The 24,024-nt window shown below is 41.6% G+C and overlaps 1 protein-coding gene across 1 annotated transcript in view; it reads left to right on the top strand.

The window, feature by feature from the left end:
* Positions 1–623: 623 nt before the first annotated feature.
* The window catches only part of MBLAC2 (metallo-beta-lactamase domain containing 2), a 57,849-nt gene continuing 34,448 nt past the window's right edge, over positions 624–24,024 (top strand). Inside the window, exon 1 of the mRNA XM_069225178.1 lies at positions 624–1,183. Coding sequence (XP_069081279.1) covers positions 721–1,183 — 463 coding nt within the window. The 5' untranslated portion in view covers positions 624–720. The remainder of the gene's footprint in view (positions 1,184–24,024) is intronic.

The following is a 24,024-nucleotide window of genomic DNA, read 5'->3' as shown; positions in this document are numbered from 1 at the left end:
AAGCATCATAAATCTCACGTATAATACATTCCAATACTCACAAAGCAATAATCTGGAACTTCTCAAAACAATAGCATTTTACTGTTGGTGACACAAAACGAACGTAGGGTACAACAGTACATCTGAAGAGCCTACCATTAGGATTCCACACATAGAATCTTCCTTCTCTCAAGCATACGACAATGACGTAACAAAAAGCAGCCTTGTCAGTTCACAGCATACATCAAAAGGACCACTGAGAATAGTAGGACAGGCTATGAAAGCATGGCATTCACAACCATAAAGTGAATTTGATGTGAGATCCATTTCTATTGTAAAGTCGTCTTCTAAGTTTTGAGTAAAGTCTGCGCTATATGCAAATGCATTAAATAAGTAAAGGCAGAAAACGACAGTTGGATCGCTTCCGAAATTGCTCTTAGGATGATTCATTAAAAGCAACATGTGTCGTGTTTTTATCGAATCAAGGAGATGGTCCGAGCTTGCGGTGAAACCTTAATTTCCTCTAGGACGACCAACGAGTATCACAGCAACCCACTTTCTTGCCTTTTATTGGTTACCTCTTTTGTCGCTCAACGCTGCCGACGTTCGTGATTGGCTCCAGGGAAAGCTGCTGGGCGTTGTCTGCACTGTCAGTCCTTAAACTGAGAGTACAGTCGCAGTCCGTCAGTGGCGGTTGCACCGGGAGGAGGTGTCCGTGCCCCGCTCCGGCCACTGGCTGCCATGGCTGCCCTGGACTGGTACGCGCACAAGTCTTTGGGTGACGGACTGTATTGGATCCAGGAACGATACTACGAATCCAGCAATCGCGCCAACATCTGGCTGCAGCGGGGCTCCCATCAGGACCTGCTTATTGACGCCGGTCTGGGGTTGCGGAGCCTGCCGGAGTACTTACGTGCCTCTGGGCTGCTGGGAGACGATGCGGGTCAGGGTAGCGCATCCCCGCGGGGCCGTCGCCCGCTACTAGCCCTAGCCACACACGTCCACTTCGACCACTCGGGCGGGCTGCACCAGTTTCCACAGGTGGCCGTTCACCGCGCCGAGGCCCAGGCGCTGGCCCAAGGCGACAACTACGAGACTGTCACCTGGCTTTCCGACCGAGAGGTGGTGCGTGAGCCCAGCCCGGGCTGGAGTGCCAGGCAGTACCGCGTCCAGCCCGTGCAGCCCACGCACCTGCTTCAAGAGGGTAAGGAAGGGAGGTCTGGCGGTATATGTTTCTTTAAGGAGTATGTTACAGATACTGTTGGTTACGGTATATATTTAGAGGTAATTCAGACATTTTTGCTCTGAGCCCTCATGAAACATGCTAGCAGTTTAGAGCAGTGGTTCCCAACCTGTGGTCCGGGGACCCCTGGGGGTCCGCGAAGCCTTCTCATGGGGTCCGCGAGAGCCTAGAAACTTAAAAAATATTAACAAATATTGACAAATTAGGTCCCCAGCTTCCAGTAATGACTCAGGCGGGGGTCCCTGGATTCCCATGATGATTCAGTGGGGGTCCCTGGGTTGCATTAATGTTTAAAAGTGGGGGTCCACAGAAATCAAAAGGTTGGGAACCACTGATTTAGAGCAATCAAGTCCTATATTTAAAACAATGTATTTTCTCCATTGTCGCGCAGGAAATCTGCCTGAAAGGGGTCTCTTGGCATGTATGGTGACAATCAACGTCTCATTTTTGGCAGTTTAATAACATAACATAGCTCAAACAAAAGCAGAGTTCTAAATTCTGTTACTTTATGCGCCAAGTAAAATTGCCAAAAATAAAATGTTGAGGTTTGTCACAAGGTCTAGTTTCCAAGAACTAAGGACAAAGTGTTAACCTTTGATGTCAGAAGTTATTCTTGGAGGGGGAGATGTGTGTGGGCATGACAGGCTTCAACATTTCAATTTGCAGAGTTTCCAGCAGATAATGATTCAGCATTTCAAAAAGTGTTTTTGCATGCAGGGATTGAGGGAGTGGGAGTGGCCTTAAGCCTTAACTTAAGGGGGAGGGGGGGTGACGAGCTTGGGTATTTGTTTATTTTTTTTATAGCTCAAAATCCACAATACGTGTGAAGTTTATACAAGAACAAATTCACCAGACAAAAACAGAAATTGACCAAAAAACTCTCCTTCTCATAACTGGGCTGTTGTAACCCCCTTGCACACCTGGGTCCCAGTGCAATTGCGTTCTTCCACCCCTTCCCCACCATGCCTAATCATCACTCCAATCTTGAAACAAGCTCTCTCCCTCTTATGTTTTTTTTTTTTGGGGGGGGGGGGGGCGACCTAAGGGCATTGGAACACTTCATGAGGACCAATTACATCACTCAAGGTCAGAATCATATATATACATATATATATATATATATATATATATATATATTCATTCCACAAATGCTGCTCAAGTTACCGAACTCTTCAAGATGGGGAAATGGAAATAATGTGGTTGTGAATCCTAAGAACGCTCCTGATGGCTCGGTAGTGGAGCTTCTTGTTGGATGTTAATTTACGTGCATGCTGCTTGCACGAAGGAGGCACCCATCTTGAAGAGTTTGGTAACTTGAGCAGCATTTGTGGAATGAATTAATTGATGTTACCAGAACTGCCGTAGCCCCATTGATTTACACATGCCTGCTGCTGGTTCAGGACATGACTACATGGATTAGCGCTAGTTACTATAACTAACGCTTTCAGGTACTGTGAGAAATTGGGGGCATTAGACAGCTTGATGATATGGCTCAGCATATTTATTCATGAAGTGACATTTGCACGTTTTTAAATAATATTTAACAGCAATGTTAAGGCTGAGTGTGCGCCTGACATAATGATTACAGCAAAGGCACAATGCTTTGTTTAGACACTTCTGTGAAGAGCTCCAGAAGGTGCCCTCTTCATGCAGAGTGGGCAATGCCGGACAGCATTAATCAGTATGGAGGCACCAATTCCCAAACTGGCCCTCTTCCCACCCCTACCCCGGCTGAAATTCCCTCCACTGTAGCAATGTGGGGCCTCAGTTATAATGTGAATTCGTCACCATCTTAAAAGGGTGAATCACTTACTTTGCGGCAGTGAAGAACACACGGACAACCAATAGAACAGAAGTTAAGAAACTATATATACCTATACATTTTAAACACTGAGATAGAATCTAGCACTCCACAGTTGCAATAAAATGGAGCTGATGCTTCAGTTGCTATGGGAGATTCATCCCAGAGAACCGCATGGATTACTAGCTCATTAAATGGCATATCGGTTTAGTTTTTGGTTAAGAATAACAATTATTAGTGGGCGGGGCGGCTAGACGTACTTCCAAGGAACTGAGATAGATTGAATCAGTCTATCACCGCCTCTGAGCAGTAATATTCCTTACTAAACCTAGTCATTTGTTTGTTTGCTCTCAGGCGTCCGTTTACTGCACTGTTTAGCCGTACAGAATATACTTAAAAAAAAAAAAAGCCCAAACTACTCAGTTTTGTGTGCCCATTCCTCAAGAAGAAAGGGAGTCACATGGGCATGGCACTTTAAATAATACCAGGGGAATAATTTCCAGGGGACACGAAAGATGCATGGCTATGCCAACAATGCTCTGTCTGGGAAGCTGTTCTTTGTCGGATCTGGGGATGAATCATACAATGTCTCGGTTGCATTACAGATGATTGACTGCACAAGGCTCAAATGGACAAAGCTCTGCAGTGGCCAGTTTTTGTTAACTAGAGAAGACTGGAGAGATTGGTATTCATTTAAACATACTATTATACAGACTGCATGATATTGCAGTTATTTAGTGCACCAGAATTACCTACAGCTCTCCAAAGCCAGCTGTCTACTTTGCCTACTTCATTCGGCCATCACTCCCAGGCACAAAACCGGCTTTCTGCCCACTTTCTAATAAAAAAGGAAAAAAGACCCACATATCTCCCCTGATAACTTTGGCCCTGTCTCCTGATATTTACGACTCAGTGTTTTCTCCCAATACAGTTCATCCTTGAAGCCATAAATTGAAAAGAGTAGAGCTGTGATTCACAGAGGCACAGTTATTCTAGAAGCACATAAAGCTTATTTCACCAAACCTTTGTCTCCTGTATTAGAGATATACAGAGCGACAGTTCAGTCAGCTGACCTGCATGGGGCAGAAATCTTGGGATATGAAAACATTGCTGCCTTGACCAGAAGATTATTCTTTTGTTAGATCTTTGGTCAATCAATCCAGAGTATACTCTTGTTGAGGCTATACTTTGATTTTGGTCTAAGGAAAACTGAACATGTAGCTACCCTCAGACCTTTATCATACTGGGTAAGGTTGTGGGCAACTCCTCAGCTCGCCATATATAGAGAAGGCCTCTAAGAAATTCTGAGGCTGTATCCCCAGGTCCAGAAGTGTACTGAATTGGAAGGGTCAGAAGTCCAGTGGTGCCTTTGGAGTGGGAGAGACTTCAAAGAAGGGCTTTGAAGTGCTCAGAGTGCCTCCCTTCTTGCCCTGGCTCCAGACTCACTGCAGGGGGCTAATCAGTCCTTTGTGTGGGAGCAGGACATTGCCCATTCAGGTGCAAGTGTCAGCTCCTCCTTTCTATCCTGCCCAGAATGACCCATCAACATGCATATGGCCACTTAGTCACACCTACCATTACTTTGTGTGAGGCTGTCTATAGGGAATGTGGAAAACCAGCTGTCACCCCACCCCTGACGCGTTTTGGAGACACGCTGCAGGCACACGGGGCTAAGAGCAGGAAAATACCAACTTTCTAAAAGTGCTGTTTTCAAAATTGTAATAATAAATCTGATGTTACCATTAAAGAGGATTTGTCATTACAATTCCATGGCTACTAAACATCACAGGTCACCTCCTTCTCAGTCTGGAATTACAACTTATTAAATGTAATAAGGAATCCCCAATGTTATCCTATGCGAGGGGTAGGCCTCGCAGTAGTGAAAAACGAGTTTGAGAGTTTTTTAACTACCAGGACGTTTAAAAATTAAAAGCATATATCTGGCCTTTTAATTACATAGGAATCTGCCATCTGAGCTACTTAGGGCCTACCTTAGGGGTGACTTGTAATAAAAGGTGAGTTTAAGGTTTGGCAAGGAGTTTTAAATGCCAAGTTGACATGCCAGTGGAACACAGAACATACATGCCCTGCATTGTCGGGCCCAAGACATGTTTTAAAGTGCTACTTAAGTGGGTGGCCCACTAGCACGGTCAATACTGATTTGCATATGGCTGGGTCCAAACTGGAATAGCATAACGGGCAAAAAAAAATGATGAATTCAACCCACATCTGTGACTGGAGGTGAATGTTGGATTTGTTCAACATTCTTTTCAGCATATGTTTGTTTTGCATTTGTCGCCCCAAGTGAGAAGGCCATGCCCAGATGTGGGTCCCATGCTCGCTATGCCACCGGATTCAAGCTAGCCTGGCTAATGAAGGGTAATACCCCAAAACTGGTCCCAGGCTGCTTGTTTCTGGTCCAGGGAGGACCTGGCCTGGCAGTTCGGGCTGGACTGTTCCCATGGGGTCAAGACTGATTTGCATGTAGGTGGTTCCTAAATGGAATGGCATGGAAAGCAAAAAACCCAGATCTGTGTCTGGGGTGAATGTATGACTTGTTCAGCATTCCGTCCATCATCTGTTCTTTTTTGAAGGCCTACTAGTAGCATTTAATTTACAAGCCCTGGACACATGTAGTCACTTTGCTATGGACTTTATGGGTAAATTAAATATGCAAATTAGGTATATACCAGTCAAACCATGTTTTAGGGAGAGGGCACATGCACTTTAGCACTGGTCAGCAGTGGTGGAGTGCTCTGAGTCCTAAGGCCAACAAAAAGAATCAGCAAAAATGGGAGGCAAGCAGGGAAAAGGTTTGGGGGAGGACCACCGTAAGGCTGTCAGGTCTAACGTGCAGCAAGGGGGGTTGCAGAAACTGTTGATCATGTTGTACAATTTTGTCCCGCTTGTCACCCAGCTTGAAGGAGATGAATTCTCCCACCATGTCATTCTTTGGGTTTAAGAAATTTCACTTTGCCTTTTATAATATGTTGCCTTAGTAATTTTTTTTACTATGGATGGGTCAAAAGGAAAAGTGTAGGCATGTGTTTTTATTTTAAGTTAGCACTATTAGTATGAGTAATTGATTTTTTTTTCTGTATTTATTGATCAAATTGTATATATTACTACTCTGCTGCTTTTTCAGTTTTAAATCCAGACGTATACTATTGTTTGGTGTGTTTAATGGGGGTTATCCCCAAATTAACAAGATGATTGTGATTGATTTGAGCTTGACAAGAAATGTATTGTAGGCTACGTTTAATTGAAAGTCTGAAAAAATATGCTTTGATACCAAGCCATTCTGTATAGTTTCTAGGTTTTCAGGCAGATGCTGTAAAAGTGAGATTGATATTGCCAGGAAGGAAGAAGAAACTGATAAAGAGAGAAATTCATTTAGCACTGCACTGAGAGTACTAGCTTGCAGTGGCAGCTGGTAGAATTTGAAAGTGTTGGGGTGTAGGCATATTGAGTGACTTTTAATTTTGCAAGCGGAACGAGCGAGCCGGATTATTTATTAGGGATTCAGCTAAAAAAAATGGTGAATTTTGGTGAAATTTTCAGCATCGTGTTTGTCATAAATGGGTCAAAACTAGTCCTGAGAGTTTACTTAGAAACTGCCTAATTTGTGAAGCCTCAACTTGGTCGTAACGATCGTACGTGTTGGTTATTAACACAACGAGTGCTTGAAGGCACAAAAGTCCCGGGGCAATGTATTGCCAGTATGCAAACATTACCCCCACCTGGTTCAGATATGAATTGCTTGCGTTGCTCTTGCTATAAACTGAACGTAGTATTATAAAATTATTTGTTTATAAGGCTGTGTCTGTGTTTTGAACCCCAGCCTACACTTTGAGACATTCAAATAATGATTGACAATGTTTCAAATATGTAAAATGGCAATTTCACTATATTTGTCCACTCTGTGCTGCATTTGGGCTATGCTGAGACAAGGCAGCAACCACAGGAAGTGAGCGAATTGCAGGATGCTGCTTCAGTTTCATTCCATTACTTCCATCTCCCCACAGAAGCAGCTTCAGATTTGTCATGCAAGGCAAGGGGTTGCATAAATGCTTTAAATCAGTATTGTTCCAGCAATCAAAGGTGAGAGTTTGACAGCATCATGCCTAACCAGTTACTTTGCACAAATCTGTGTTTTTTAGGCACAGGTAGATTGTGATTTGCCCAGAATCATAGGACATTGAGCTATGGAGAGACTCAAACCTGGTTCACCAGTTCCAAAATGTGCAGCTCTGGCCTAGCAACACCTCTTCTCCGACTCTTTTTAAAAGCCAGCTTAGTCATTGTTCTCTGGATGCTGATTTGAATTGCCCACTCACATGCCACTTACCAAAAAGCATCAGCTAGGTATCACAAATCACTGCATAAACGGCAGAACCATGGAATACAGGCGCCACCTGTGCATGCAAAAAATACACCAGATATACTTTTGTGACCAGGATCAGAAGTTCAGTTTGTAGATCTACTCTGCTGTTTTAGTGTCACAAAATGGTCAGTTTTTCAATCTTTCCCAAAGGGGAAGCTACCATTCCTTTTTTGTGATAGCACCAGTGGAGAAGGACTGCTATAGGTCTAATAGCACATTATTAGAACTTTTCAACAGAGCTGCCTTACCTTGTGTGAGGCACTCCCATAACCTCTCAGCATTGCTGGTAATGTGCCGGGTTAATTATGTAATGATGTACATGCAAGAAAAGCAAGAAACCTAATAAACTATGAATGGCTGATATTCGAAATTCCTAAATAAGACGTTGCACATCCCTGATTATGGTAAAGTAAAGCACCTTTACAGCTTTAGCTGAAAAGGTAGGGCAGGTTAACAGCTGTACTTTTGACGTTGGGCCCGGTGACACCTGTACATGAAGACGACCTTTAGGGTTTGTTATCTCTGAAATGGATAGGCAGTAAAATGGAAGTGCTTGGACGTTTTTTGAGAGGCTGGTAATTAGTTTGCATCTTCAGTCACATTTGAGGAGTTTAATGGAGGTTGATCTGACTGCCAGGCTCCCTATAAGTATTAATGCTAAGAAATTTGCTGTCAGAAGCGAGGAGAGAGTTTAAATTTGTATTAGCTTAAACAACCTGCTGGCTTAAACGTGTGGCATGCCAAGCTTTGATTGTGTGTATAATGAGCAATAGTAACTATTATGTAAAACTGAAAACACCACCTATTAGTCATAAATGGAATTGCTCACACTTCTAGACATGGGCAAACACAGATACAGATGTAGTTTACAGATATCAAGAAGACAAATTACCTGCAACTTGTTTTGGAAAGCAAACCCACTATTCATATACATGTTTTCAGTGCTTCCTGGTATATCTTTTGGCAAAAATGCATGCAATACCATTGTTATGAATCAGAAAACTGTGGTCTCTGTATGCCTTTGTAAGCACATAAGACTGGTGCTGTTTAATTTTGATGTGCCATACAGCATGTTTTCAATTTTCTATTAAAATATTGAGCAATTATTCTCATCTGGTGGCTGCTGTACTGCTAGGATTTGCGTGGACTCAGTCCTTCCAGGTCTCAGGCCAGGGTTTAATTAAAAAGGGACATTGAAACAGATCCCTGTCGGACCGTAGGTTTATGTCCTTAAATTCACAGGCAAAAACATGAATCAATTTCTGAACAGTGAATGTAAAAAAAAAAAAAAGAATTACACAATCCTTAACAATTTAGTTCCGGTTTTTATCTCAGGTTTTACTTAATTCCCTACTAGCATTAGCTATTTCCAAGATGAGCAGTTCCAATGTTTATTTTGTTTCGTGTAGCATACTACTCTTGTACAGTGCATATTTTGAAATGAGTCGCTTCTAGGTGTTTATAGCGGGCCACGATTGAAAACTCTGGAGTTCTTGCTGCAGACCAGGCACATTTCTCACTGTGCTGTTAGTGGGTACAACAGGTGTGAAGAGTACATGGTGCATTCTGAATAGCCAATGCTTCATGTCTTGTTGGTTGTTTAGAAAGGTGGGAGTATAATAAGCAAGGTGAGGCATTACAGAAAAAAAGGTAGACTAAGACGGAAGACGTGGGAAGTGAAAGTGGGTTGAAGTTAGAAATGAGGGAGTTAAAGGGACGAATGGAGCCTGATGGAGAGTAAGTAATTGCGTTAGCTGTATGGCGAGAGACAAGGAAGCAATGTTCATAGAGGTGCTCTCTAGTTGTGGTTATTTTCCAAAGCCTTGCTGGCCCGGTTGTGAGTGCACAGTGGACCCTAATTCCTACTTGTAGTGGTTACCTTGAGTCAAAGCAGTCTAAATTGCTGCAATGACGTCTGCAAGAGAACACATCCAAGAAATTAGCTGAAATCAGGTTGAATCACTCATGCAGAAAGATAGTACAGGGACAGTGTACAGTCATCCGATCATTGGCCTCTCAGTCTCAGCACAAACCAGTGGTGGCAGTAGGAGACAGCATTCTGAATTCTGACAGACTGAGAAGTAACAAAGTGTTTCTGAAAAGTGGTCATTTATCCAGACCACAGGTTCTAACTAGGCAACTTGCTTTCTAGACCTAGAACATACGTGCTGGATAAATGGCTACTTCTCAGAAGCATCGATCATGCAGGCAGACTATAGAATGCTGACAAATGTGTGCATAGAGCCTGTTTCATAACTACAGTTGCTACAGAAGGGGAGAAAAAGCGAATACCGCCAGGAAAGGGAAAAGAGACAGGACAGCGAGATAAATTAGAAACCGTAAGGAGAAGGAAGAAAGCAAGGGAAGGAAAGAGGCAAGAGGGATGAACTATGTAGGATTTCTAAAGCTGCAAGACTACTTGCCAATCAGCCTTCTTCTTGTCAGCTCAGGTCGGTTGGTGTCGCAGACAGGGCTACTGTACACCAGCAGTCAGCTTTTCCGTCGTAAGGTGTTTTACTGCTAAAACAGATACACATTGTGCATGCTTCTACACCTTGTGTATCTGTTTACAACATGTCACCCGGCCTCTCAGAGCCATGAGTTGAGTCTCAGGACTCTGTGATGTCAGGCCCTATTTCTAAGGCGATTATCTCCTCCCTATCCTAACTCGTCACAGCTTTGTAATTGACAAGCAGCCCCAGGAGTACAGAGCTGATATCGCACACACCCTCCAGGGCTGCTTTAAAAATAAGATGCTGCATTGTGTCATAGCTGGGCAGTCCCTGGGGACCCTAAGTATCGCAGATCTGGGCTGACAGCATGTCAGCCCATAGGCTGCTTGAAATACCACCTGCCCAGCCTAGGGTGACCACCTGGCATTGAGGCAAATTCTGGACAGGACTGTAAAAAATTCAGGACAAAGGGTCAAAATTCAGGACAAAAATTCAAGAACAAACGTCAGTTTTACAGACACACGCAAGAGAGGCCATGCCTCATATGTTGTCAGTGCATTTATGTACTCTTTTTTTAACATAGCACTATTTATTCACTGTGGACCTTTTGTGATTGCCTCCTGGTGTGCTACATTCAGGTGTCACATTACGTCCTTGTTCAGTAGTAAATTAATGCCCTTCATGGCAAGGCCATCACCCCAACCCAAATCTACCCGATCTTTCCTGAAGAGAAAGTAACAGCAAAATTTTGATTATGTTTCTGAACATTTCAAAACCTCTGGCAAACAGTTTGGGAAACATTAAGGTAATTAACCTTATGCTAGTTTAAACAAATTGAACAAAAACATCTGTCTTACCCCAACCCCCCATGGACTTTCAACCTAATTTTTTTAAAGAGGCAGGGCAGATGGTGTGGGTGACAGTCTCACACCTTATGACAGGATGTGATGTACCCATAACTTGTCTGTAGTCTCACTGCACTAGAGTGTATGTTTGGGACTCTACATTTATCTTAGAAATGGGAGCCCGGACTATCAATCAAAGATAATAAAAGAGTAGGATGAAATCGAGATCAAATGGGAGATCCACGGCAAGTAATTCAAAGGGTTGTTGCTAACAACTGGATAAATAAAGAAGAGAAGAACAAGGTGGGACAATTCCTAAAATCAGACAAGATGGGTCCACCAAGACTATTCGAAGGTATTGGGTACCTGGGGAGTTGTCTGCACACAGGAGCAAAACAGAAGGGGCACTGTCAAGTGGTTGAACAATCAACACCCATCCATCTTGGCAAACCCTTCTGGTGCAATGGTTTGCTGTTAGCGCTTGTGAAGGGTGAGCAGGGGCCAGACCCCTTGCAAGGTTGTGCAAAGCAATTGCCACTTAGTCCATGTCTTTATATGGTTTTGAAATTGAGCAAAAGCCAAACTAGAGATCTGGGTTATCCCTAAGTGTGAAGTACACATAGAATCATCAAAATATTTGGGATGTAAATTGCACAAACAACATTTACAAATTTTAAAATTGAATTAGTGTTTCTTTAACATATGGCACTGTTTTAGCCTTCATACACAATTAGATTTCATATTGAACTGGGAACCAGTTACCTTTTGATACCTAGTGATTAATATTTACCATTCTTACACTGCACTCTAGGCACTATACTCTACTCTACACCGCTCTACAATACTCCACTCTGCACCACTCTACACCACTACACTATATGCCACATGAGTCTACTCTGCACTCTGACACTGCACCACTCTGCATTACTGCACTCTCTGCTACTCTATTGAATGCCACTCTACTCCCCTGCACTTTTCTCTGTCCCATGCCACTCCATGCCACTGCACTCTAAACCACTGCTCTCTACACTAACACACTCTAAACAACTGCACTGTACCCCACTGCACTGTACTTTGCACCACTGGGCTCTACGCCACTGCCCCTATGCTACCCTACTCCACTCCACACCACTATGCCACTAGCTTTAAGCCATGCTGAACAGCAGCTTATCTGGTGTATAACATGGCTAATGGCTAAAACACATTAGCATAGCCAATAACTCTTTCGTAGATGAGACCTATTGGCTTTGCCAATGTTTGTTAGTACTATGAGGTACCGAGGTACCTGAAAGAACTGTGAAAAATACAATTACATCATAATAAAGGCTGCTACAAAATGCGCAAATACATTTCGGTTAAATAAAAAAAAAAAGTGCTTCTCAAATACAGATTTGAATAATATACAGTTTATACCTAGGATAAAAAAATTATAACACTCCATTAAAACCACACACTCCACAGCTCACCTTGGAACACCATTACAATACCTCTCTGAAAGAAATATCTTTGCCACCCGGAAACTTCAAGTGACTCCTTTTAGTAAAGCCACTGCAGGTTTTCAAGACCTTTTGTATTTGCAGATTTACCAGTTGCCCACATTTGCATGTCTTTAGGGAAGGAGACCCCCTGGCAAGAAGGCCTTTTCTTATCTGTCTGCCAAGCAGAACCCCTGGCACGAAGGCCTTTTCTTATCTGTCTGCCCCTCCCTCCCTCAGAGCACAGGAGACCCCCTGCCTTCCAGCCCAGCTGGGGAAACTCCTCTGCCCGTAATTTCGCCCTGCCTCCGTTGCCCTTTAGGCGAAAGGCTAAAATTACGGACAAATGCCGTCCGTTAAAGCTTTCATCACGGACAACGGACAGCAGGGCGAAATTACGGACAGTCCGTGAAATTTACGGACGGGTGGTCACCCTAGCCCAGCCACTATATAACTGGCACATATGCACTAGCGCATGTGTCTAATTGAAACTGCCTGGCTGCCTGACTTCTGTTTCGGAGAACAGACATGACAAGACAAGGGAAGGTATTGTATTGTATTGTATTGTAATAGTATTTATATAGCGCTTATGCATTTATTATAATGAAAAATTGATGGTAATTGCTTCTTGCAGTTAACATCCATAACACTGGTAACTACAAGGGCGCAGTCCCTCTGCCCAGCAACATAAACTGAGTGATTAACCTTCTTTCTTCTTCCATTCAGGCAATTTTTCCCAGTCCTTCAGATTGTAGGGCTCCACAGAGACTGAAGGCTATGGGACTGAGAAAAGGCTTACTGTATGTGGACAGTCAGTTTCTGTTGAGGACACAAAGGGGGAATTATTTTGGTGGTTGGGCAATTTAGAGGCCTAGAACAGTCGAGCTAAATTTGGCTCTGCACCATTTTTTGTTTTAGGGATGAATGTGAGCAACCTCAGTTTAGGTGCTTGGTTAGGCAGTCAGGAGACTGGCAGGAGGTGGTCAGAAATAGTGAGTACTCTACATGTAAACTGGAGATGATGGCAGTATTGAATGCTTTGAGGAGTTTCAGAAAGATATTGGTGACCAATGTGGTCCTAATGAATATGGACAATGTATCTGCTGTATCCTACTTCAGTCGTTTGGATGAAAGCAGACCAAAACATTGTCAGAATTGGTGGGGGATATGTGGTATTTCTTCTGTAGCACAGAATGCCTTTAGGAACAGAATATTTGCCTGGAGTGCAGAATCAAGTTGGGAATTGGAACTTTTAGTATGTCTGGAATTTCAGTGCTTGGAGGCTAATATATGTAATTTCAGGATAATTGTGCAGGAATAGCGACCGGCAGAAGTGGATTAATTTGCCACCAGACTTAAGAATCTGGTAAAGAGCTACTACAGTTGGAGACCAGACCGACTGGTCTGTGCAGTGGATACTTTTTGGGAGAATTGGAAGTTTTTGGTGGGTTATACATTGACCACTGTTTGCAATTATACAGAAGGTGTTCATGAAGGTGAGAAGAAAATGGTGTTGGATAATTCTTTATGACTCCCTTTTGAACATCACAACCTTGTTTCACGTGGGTGTTAAAATTGTTGGTGGTGAAACCTCTTTTGATCCCAGTAATCAAGTGCTTGTTAACAGGTCCAGATGGAGATTACTACCCTTTGGTTTTATCATGAGTATCTAACCTCCTTGTATGGAAAATATTGGAGGATCTGGCAGCTGTGCAGGTCTTTCGAGAGAGACTCAAGATCTCCTTGAAGAATCTTGAGTTTCTGGAACAAGAAAAAGGTACAATGGTATTTAGAGGAAATTGAGTATTTTGGTGCATAAATGAGGTTTTGGATCCCTTTGAGGCTTCTATTGTCCAGGTGTCAATTATTTTTAGATTTGAGAATTGTTTGTGCTATAGAAATTTGAGAATTGTGTGAAACTGTTGTAGACTGTATACAGAATTACAAGAAGAGGATGCTTCAGTTCAGACCTGCTGGTAGCAAGTAGTTATTGATTCAGTATATTAAACTTTGCAAAACTATTTCCACATTAACTTCATAGTGAAGATGGTCTGCTAATGTACAAAAAATAGTCATGCCTTTAAAATGTCTATAGTAAAGGTAAAAAAGTGTTTTTGGAAATATTGATGCCACCAGCTGTCCCCTACAACTCTTCCTTATGCTCAATCAAAAATACTCAGAAAACACCCCATTCATTACAAGCTCTGCTACAAGTCTTCCCCTGTTTCACTCACAAATCAAGGGGATTTCTTCGAATATTGCTATCACTTAAACTTCTCTGTCTCTTATTGAAGCTGTTGCTGGCACCTGGCCTACATGCTTGTTGGTCCTCCTTCAGCATTCCAGACAGACTGATATTTTGGCCATTCAGTGGATAAAGTCAGGCGCTCCTCTTCCCCACCAGCATGTGTCTGGTAGCACATAATTCCTTCTGTATTTAATAAACTACTACAACGTTGCCAGGCTTCATTGTAATTTGGGTTGTTTCCACAGGACTGGACGATTGGTGTGAGGTTAGTGGCCAGGCAGCTTTCGGTAGTCCCAGAGAAGAGTACAGTCAGTTTGGGGCATCAGGGTGACACAGCAACTACTATGCTTCTAGCCTTGGAAGAGCTCTGAACCATTCTTGAGGAAGGAAACCACGTGGGTTGATCCTGCTGGATCTGTACCCTGCCTTTAATATTGTTGACCACCACATACAAGAGCAAACATATACATAGTCAAACTTTGAGACACCTCATTGTCAACACCTGAAGGGCGAAGAACGTTTCTCATATTACAACACACTGCCTATTGACATCAAACAAGTATGTTCATTGCAAAAACAATTATCTCAGGATAGGACCACTCAATAAGGGGATGCTATCCTCTGTTTGCTGGGAAAGTCTATGTTGTTCGTTGTCTCTAAACTGTTAATGCATTGCATCACTGTGGAGGAAGTGGACAGGGGAGCTTGGAATTTGGGGTTACATTTTTGTTTCCTCTGTTTTACGCAGGTCATGCCCCAATAAAGGTGTAAAGCAGGTGTAAGGTCAGTCGTGCATGGGTGCTGAGTTAATTCGGTTGCTGTGTGCCACAGGGCTGTAGCGAGTCCAGAAAGGCATTCCTTGACAGCGCTGGCCCTTCCTAAAGTAGCTCAATTCTACCATATTGCCTGACGCTAGAAAATCCTAATGACTGCCCTATTTTGGTGTCTAATAAGACATTTCCTCTTCAAATGCCGCTCCTCTCGGCCTCTACGGATGGATTACCAGATGTCATTGCTCATCGGTATGAAAGTTAAGCACAGCATGCTAGATGGAAAGGTAAAAGTGTGCATTGGTTAGTTCAAATATTGAGCAACAAAAAGACAGTGAGCTCAGTTCACACCTCGAATTGTTTTTTATAAATCAAGCCACATAAACAGCAAAATAATAGTGGGTGCATACTTTTTACCATTCGATGAAAATAGATAATGCAAAGTGAGTTCTCTGCCTTGCGTTGTCAGTATTGGTATTGAAGTAAACTAATAAATAGTCACCTATATTCTTTTGCCAGAAGAATTTAGGATCATGGAGCTGCTCATATTTCTCAAAGTACCAATATTTTTGTTTATTTTGGTAAGAAGGATTTTCTGTGGTACATCTCTTTGCCTATACCTTAAAACACACCCCCTGCACTTACACCCTAATAACTAAATCTCATAACAGCACCATGGCAAACAATCCCCTCCCATCCTATTCTCAAACCATGACATTAAAGTTGCTCTGTCCATATTGTATTATTATGACTGTAGTGCAATTTTTAAAATCATTTTTATATGCTCTGAACATTTATTTACCGTAGTGCTATGATTATTAGACAGCTCCTTTCATTGTCACCCTCTTTGACTTTTTTTCTTACTATCTTTTTACTCTCTTACCTTCGCCCAATTGAGCTTGTTGATTCGTCACAAGTTTATTTTCTTTGCTGTATTTGTAATGGGGTTTTTATGGAGCTCAATGTCTACCTGTATGGAATCGTGGTGCGGTGGTAGTGGTAGAGGGACCACAGTTATTGTTATTGTTGTGAAAGAACAGACAAATATATTGCATGATTAATGTTGTGAATAGTTAGAAGCAAACAGACAGATTTTCAGGCCTTTCCTTAGCTTAGGAAATTGAACTACTAGTATATAGCCAGAGGAACGACATTTCGGTTGGTCGTAGCTGTCAATGAATAAGCTCTAGCATCCACATTTGAATGTATGATAGGTAGAATGTAGGCTGCATTGGAAGCAATAACGTTTAAACCGAGTGGACAGAGGAGTAAGTCTGGAGCTGTGAGTGGATTTGTGAAGTGGGCATATTGTCTTGAACAAAATGTGTTGCTTTACCGCAGTCAATGAAGACTAATCAGTGCAAGAGGAATGTGGTTGTTTGTGGATAACGTCTCGGTCATTTCTGCACCAGCAGTCTAAACAATCCAGATAGGACGGAGAGATGACCAGGGAAATAACAAGACATTACAAAAGTCCAATCTGAATGCTGTGACTGCATTCATTTTGTACTGGGAGGAGAACAGATTTGATATGCTTTTTAATATTTGCAGGTAATAAAAGCAAAAACTGGCTGTCAGTTCTTCATGTTGAGAGAGGGCTGATGCGGGAATTATGAAGTGAATTCAAGAACATTGCTAAAAATATTTTACCAGAAAGGCTCCGATTGTCTTATTATCATTAGTTTTATTAAGTGAATATAAATAAAGTTACATCGGCTAGCCAAAAATTAATACATTATAGAAAATCTGTTGTATACTTTCGGCTAATAAATTCTCAAAAGCAATCAGAGTGTGATCTGGTTAAGTAAATAGGAACTTCTGAACAATAAAATGACACTGTGTGCTCAAAGAGTAATTATAGCAAGTAAAAACTCTAAAATAATAAACAAATGTGCACATATATAAACATATGCACAAATAAAATGCGTCAGCAAAAATATCTCCAGATTAAAAATAGCATAGATTGGTGTGAACTGAAACTTCTTGATGAAATTCAAGCCTTTTTTTAAATAATTAATCAGTGTACCTTTTGCAGAAAAGTATTGTGACATTTTAAAATAAATAACATTTGTTACCAATGAATTTAGGAAATTAGAATTGTTACTTCAATTAAAACAAATTACGTTTGCTTTCTGTCTGGTTACATGTTCTTGTTGAAATACAAACATTTAATATTAATATCATCTTTTCTCTAGAAGCGCAATGCCAGTTTTAAAATGAACTTCGTAGATGTATGTCTTTGTGGATCATTCCTTCCTGCCCGGAACATGGAAACCTCATAATAGACAATGGAAAGCTTTCACTCCTGCCATCCTGTCTATAGAGCTTCTTTAGCCTTAAAAATGTACATCTTGTTAGGTGCAAAAAAGATACAAAGACGAGCAGGATTATAATTTTAAAATTAATTTATACTATTTTTCTGGGTTACAAGGAAAAACTCAAGCATATTAATTTGTGTTATACTCCCACTGTTACCAAATGAAAAATTATGTCATTAATTTTTTTTTAATGTTCATTAGCTTTTTCACTGACAACTGCATTAATACGTGCTGCCATAGTCCAAGTGGCATTAAACTTCACTCTTTAATGAGTTTATTTGGTATAAGAAAAATAACAATGTGAGAAAAAGTAGAGTGGTACATTGTATATTTTTTTCATGAGCTGTAAAAGAGGCACTTAGAATTAATTTCAGTTAAGTTACCTAGTGTTGGCATTTCAGAGTAGAGTAAACTTGGGTTTTGGTTTGAACATTAGGCGCTCTATGCTGGTCAAAGGGGAAGATACGATAGCAAACAAGCAAAGGTGAAATATGTGAGAGAGAAGAATAACAAGGAGGGCAGAGAAGTATGGAACCAACAGATGTAGATGATCGTAGTGCAGAGCATATATTTGGAATAGTAATAAAGAGAGAGGTGATAGTGGGACGTGCACAATTACGTGGGTGCGATGCTGAGAGGGGGGTAGTTTATGGGGGGATGATTTTCTGTAATGATATGTCCTGTGTATTCCTTATTCTGGAAACGTATGTAGAGAAGTCTGAAGAATTATGGAGTGAGTTGAGAGCACCCCGCGGATGTAAGAGGCCCAAGCACACCACATGTGAGTGTATATTTGGTTGGGTGATCTGAATTTACTGAGATTAATTCTATTGCTATTTGGAGTACCAGGTTCATTAGTCTTTTGTCTGAGTTGAGAGAGAGCTCATGTTGGAGGATACTAGAGGGCCTAGGCTGACTGTAGCGAAGTCTAATTCAACATGGGCATGAAAGATACATTTACAATAGAGAGATATTTTCACTCAAAATGGTCTAATGAGTTTACAACCAAAGAATATATGCTCTAAGTCGTCGGGGACCTCTTTGCAGCACCAACAGAGGTCTGAGTCAGTAAGGCCAAGTTTTGCAAGTTTGCCTGGGGTCCTTAAGGTTTGGTGGATGGAAAAGATCCAGCTGTGGGAATAGCTAGGGATGAGTTTTTATTTTAGGGTGCCTTCACATATTTGAGTCTACAAATCAACAGATAGGTATTCTCCATGAAATTTCTAAATATCGCCTCTCATCTAAGCAGCAGTTAAGGCTGGGCTTTGAGCTTGTATGTGTTGATCTGTTTGTAAATGTTTGAAGACTGTGTGGGCTGATAAATGCCTATTACTATGTAACACATTTGAGAGGTCTGTTTTTGTTTTTTAGTGACCCTAAATTTGAGATTCTATTTTTTTCAATTTTAGAAAGTTGTAGAAGTCATTGTGTTTTTTTTTGGGAGTTGGGGGGTTAGGTGGGAGTAAGTGCTCTGTAGCTCCTTGAATGTGAGCAGCATTTTGGTTGAGTATAAGTCTTTACTAAATGAAATACTTTTATATGTGCCCATTCTGGTCCAAACTTATGAGAGAAGTCCCTTTTGTGTTAGGATTAGGGGTTTTAATGTATCAAGTATAATTTGTTTTGAATGTTGAATTGTGACTGAGTATATTGATCCGAGAAGCAGTACACTCCTTGACTTGCCAGAAGGCAGTTTGGTAGTTAGCCCAAATTGAAAAGCAACATCCCCTTGTTTGTAAGAGAGTAAGGGAGGAAGCAGTGGCATTTTGGGGTGTATTTTTTTTAGCAAGAGGTTCAGAGAGAATGCCAATGACTCTGATTCCTGTATGTTTGCAAATATAAAGAGCCATTGTCATTGTAATGAATGGATTTACCAAGTCATACTTCCAGAGTGAGGCCTACCTTTTCTAGGGGGGCTTTTTTTTTTACTGATAATCTTATTGTACTAATGTTTTAGTTTGTTTAGGATGTCTAAATATTCGTGTTTGACTGTGGGGATCTTCAGGAGGTTTGATTTCCTTTGTCAACCTTTCTAGTTCCGATTAATCTGTGTTTTGCCATTAGGTTTATGGTGAGCCCTCTGACAAGGTTTTGGGAGTATGACTGGGGAGTAGCACAAATTAGAGTTTTCCTTGATGAATAGCTTAATACCATTTTAAAGATAATTTTCCATTTAGTTTTCCATGATTTCTGTCTTCATACACCATGTATTAAATAATTTATACGGAGGGACAACTTGAATTGTTAGGGCAGTACATGCATGGTCTGCAATAAGGATAGGTTATTTTGTGTTTTGGTACATAATGTAGATGTGTAGAGAGAGCTAGTATTAAATATTACGTACAAGGGCAGCTTTGGTGGAGGGAGGAGGAAAATGTAAATTCTCTGTTAGTGTTGGGTAGTCTTTGGAAATCTTACTGTTTGTGTGAAGTGCAAGGATTATGCATCTCTTCATGCGACTTGGAGGGGTGAAACCTGGCAGTTAATAGTCTGTCCGTTCAACGGTATGTAGGGAGATTGCAGTCTCTGCCAAGAACGTTGTTAGCGCTATTTGGGGCAGTTCGCGTTTAGGCCCTCATAACTGTTTGTCCACATAAGCTACCCATGCCAAATTTGTATCCTTTTTTTTCCCAACATCCTAGGGATTCTAGAGGTACCCAAGGTTTGTGGGTTCCCCTGGAGGAGACCAAGAAAGTAGCCAAAATACAGTGAAAATTTCGTTTTTTTTTAAGAAATGGGAAAAAAGGGCTGCAGAAGAAGGCTTGTGGTTATTCCCCAGAAAATGGCATCAACAAATGGTTTGCGGTACTAAAATTACCATCTTCTCAGCTTTCAGGAACAGGCAGACTTGAATCAGAAAACCATATTTTTAAACACCATTTTGGCATTTTACTGGGACATACCCCATTTTACTATTATTTGTGCTTTTAGCCTCCTTCCAGTTAGTGACAGAAATGGATATGAAAACAGTGCAGGATCCCGGACAGCTAAACATTTCTGAAAAGTAGACAAAATTCTGAATTCAGCAATGGATAAATTGTGTAGATCCTACAAGGTTTTCCTACATTAAAAACAGCTGAATTAAAAATATATTGAAATTGAGGTGAAAAAAGCAGCCATTTTCTCCACATTTTACTCTGTAACTTTTTCATGCAATGTCAAATTTTCAAAAGCAATATATCATTACATCTACTGGACTCTTCTGGGTGCGGGAATATATAGGGCTTGTAGGTTCATCAAGAACTCTAGGTACCCAGAGCCAATAAATGAGATGCACCTTGCGGAAATGGCCTAAAATAAATTGCCCCCGCCCAGGGGAGTGACTGTTGCCTAAGGGGTCGCTACCCATCTGTAAAACAACTTAAAAAAAATCCCTGGTGTCTAGTGGTTTCTGCCCCCCTTGGTAGCAGATCGCCTAATTAAAACTGACCAATCTGCCCCCCGGGGGGGGCAGAAATGGCCTAAAATAAATATGCCCCTCCCAAGGGAATGACCCCTGCCTAAGGGGTCGTTCCCCTTGCGTGAAACTGACGTAAAGAAAAAAATCCCTGGTGCCTAGTGGTTTCTTCCCCCAAGGGTGGAAACAATGTCCTAAAATAAATTCCCACCTTCCCCCCACATCACCAACTTGTTGCTCAGTGTAATCTTTTAAAGAATGCATTTCAACTCCTGCCAAACACTGTGGGCTACTCTGCGCACGAAGAACCACGCTCTGCTCATGCAGCTCCCACTGGCTCCCACCTTTTTTTAACCTCCTCATTATTGGAATATGAAAAGTCAGATTCTCCTGTAACAGCTTGGCAGATTTCAGCTTTATCTTGCAATAATTTGTTCTGAGTGACTTGCTCCTTCAAATTCTTATTTTCATATTCTAACTGTTTACATCTCTCATGCATTTTTCTGTAAGCAGACAAAAGTATCCAAACCCTCCTGTCAAGAACAAAAGGGACATCATTCCTTAAAAAAAAAAACTTTTCTCAACATGAAAACACTTTTGTTTTATCCAAGCACCCACCGCAGAACTTAGAAAGTCCTGATAAACAAGAAAATACATTAACCAAAACATCATAAGGCATTTTAATTTCACATCCATTTTCAAACATGGTTTGCGGTGCTTCCTTTAATTCTCTGAACAAAAACATATTTACAGGTTTAAATTGTGCACTCTAAACCTCTTCAACCTCCCTTTAAGACTGATTGATCGATACCAAAATGTTTTGCTTTGACCAATGACCGAGCTGACAAAAGTCTCTGGAATGCACTTCTCAGTTCAAAGAAGACATTTATTATTACTTCACCACAAGGTTCCTAAAAGGAGATTTGTAGGTCGAAAGCACACGTTTAACCCATTAGCTGCTGGGCCATTTCCCCCCCCCCAGTGCTGAGCCCTTTTTTGGCTATTTGGGGTAGTTTGCGCTTAGGCCTTCATAACTTTTTGTCCACATAAGCTATCCACGCCAAATTTGCGTCCTTTTTTTCCAACATCCTAGGGATTCGAATGGTACCCAGAGTTTGTGGTTTCCCCTGGAGGAGACCAAGAAATTTGCCAACATACAGTGAAAATTTCGTTTTTTCCAAAAAAATGGGAAAAAAGGACTGCCGAAGAAGGCTTGTGGTTTTTCCCTGAAAATGACATCAACAAAGGGTTTCTGGTGCTAAAATCACCATCTTCCCACCTTTCAGGAACAGGCAGACTTGAATCAGAAAACCACATTTTTCAACACAAATTTGGCATTTTACTGGGACATACCCCATTTTTACTATTTTTTGGTGCTTTCAGGCTCCTTCCAGTTTGTGACAGGAATGGGTGTGAAACCAATGCTGGACATTCTAAATTCAGCAAGGGGTCATTTGTGTAGATCCTACAAGGGTTTCCTACAGAAAATAACAGCTGAAATAAAAAAATATTGAAATTGAGCTGAAAACAACAGCCATTTTTCTTTATGTTTTACTCTGTAACTTTTTCCTGCGATGTCAGATTTTTTAAAGCAATATACCGTTATGTCTGCTGGACTCTTCTGGTTGCGGGGATATAAAGGGCTTGTAGGTTCATCAAGAACCCTAGGTACCCAGAGACAATAAATGAGCTACACCCTGCAGTTGGTTTTCATTCTATACTGGGTATACAGCAATTCATTTGCTGAAATATGAAGAGTGAAAAATAGGTATCAAGAAAACCTTTGCATTTCCAAAATGGGCTCAAGATAAGGTTTTGAGGAGCAGTGGTTATTTGTACATCTCTGAATTCCGGGGTGCCCATACTAGCATGTGAATTGCAGGGCATTTCTCAAATAGACGTCTTTTTTACACACTCTCTTATATTTGGAAGGAAAAAATGTATAGAAAGATAAGGGGCAATAACACTTGTTTTGCTATTCTATGTTCCCTTAAGTCTCCCGATAAAAATGATACCTCACTTGTTTGGGTAGGCCTAGCGCCCGTGACAGGAAATGCCCCAAAACACAACGTGGACACATCACATTTTTTGACAGAAAACAGAGCTGTTTTTTTCAAAGTGCCTACCTGTAGATTTTGGCCTCTAGCTCAGCCGGCACCTAGGGAAACCTACTAAACCTGTGCATTTTTTAAAACTAGAGACCTAGGGGAATCCAAGATGGGGTGACTTGTGGGGCTCTGACCAGGTTCTGTTACCCATAATCCTTTGCAAACCTCAAAATATGGCTAAAATAACACGTTTTCCTTACATTTTGGTGACAGAAAGTTCTGGAATCTGAGAGGAGCCACAAATGTCCTTCCACCCAGCGTTCACCCAAGTCTCCCGATAAAAATGATACCTCACTTGTGTGGGTAGGCCTAGTGCCCGCGACAGGAAATGCCCCAAAACACAACATGGACACATCCCATTTTTTGACAGAAAACAGAGCTGTTTTTCGCAAAGTGCCTACCTGTAGATTTTGGCCTCTAGCTCAGCCGGCACCTAGGGAAACCTACCAAACCTGTGCATTTTTGAAAACTAGAGACCTAGGGGAATCCAAGATGGGGTGACTTGTGGGGCTCTGACCAGGTTCTGTTACCCAGAATCCTTTGCAAACCTCAAAATGTGGCTAAAATAACACGTTTTCCTCACATTTCGGTGACAGAAAGCTCTGGAATCTGAGAGCAGCCACACATTTCCTTCCACCCAGCGTTCCCCCAAGTCTCCCGATAAAAACGATACCTCACTTGTGTAGTTAGGCCTAGCGCCTGCGACAGGAAATGCCCCAAAACACAACGTGGACACATCAAATTTTTTCATAGAAAACAGTGCCTACCTGTGGATTTTGGCCTCTAGCTCAGCCGGCACCTGGGGAAACCTAGCAAACCAGCGCATTTCTGAAAACTAGAAACCCAGGGGAATCCAAGATGGGGTGACTTGTTGGGCTCTGACCAGGTTCTGTTACCCAGAATCCTTTGCAAACATCAAAATTTGGCCAAAAAAACACTTTTTCCTCTCGTTTCGGTGACGGAAAGTTCTGGAATCTGAGAGGACCAACAAATTTCCTTCCAC

This window comes from Pleurodeles waltl, chromosome 1_1 (genome assembly GCF_031143425.1).
Source record: "Pleurodeles waltl isolate 20211129_DDA chromosome 1_1, aPleWal1.hap1.20221129, whole genome shotgun sequence".
NCBI classification, from domain to species: Eukaryota; Metazoa; Chordata; class Amphibia; order Caudata; family Salamandridae; genus Pleurodeles; species Pleurodeles waltl.
The sequence above is the reverse complement of the archived record's forward strand: the minus strand, read 5'-3'. Positions and strand labels throughout refer to the sequence as shown.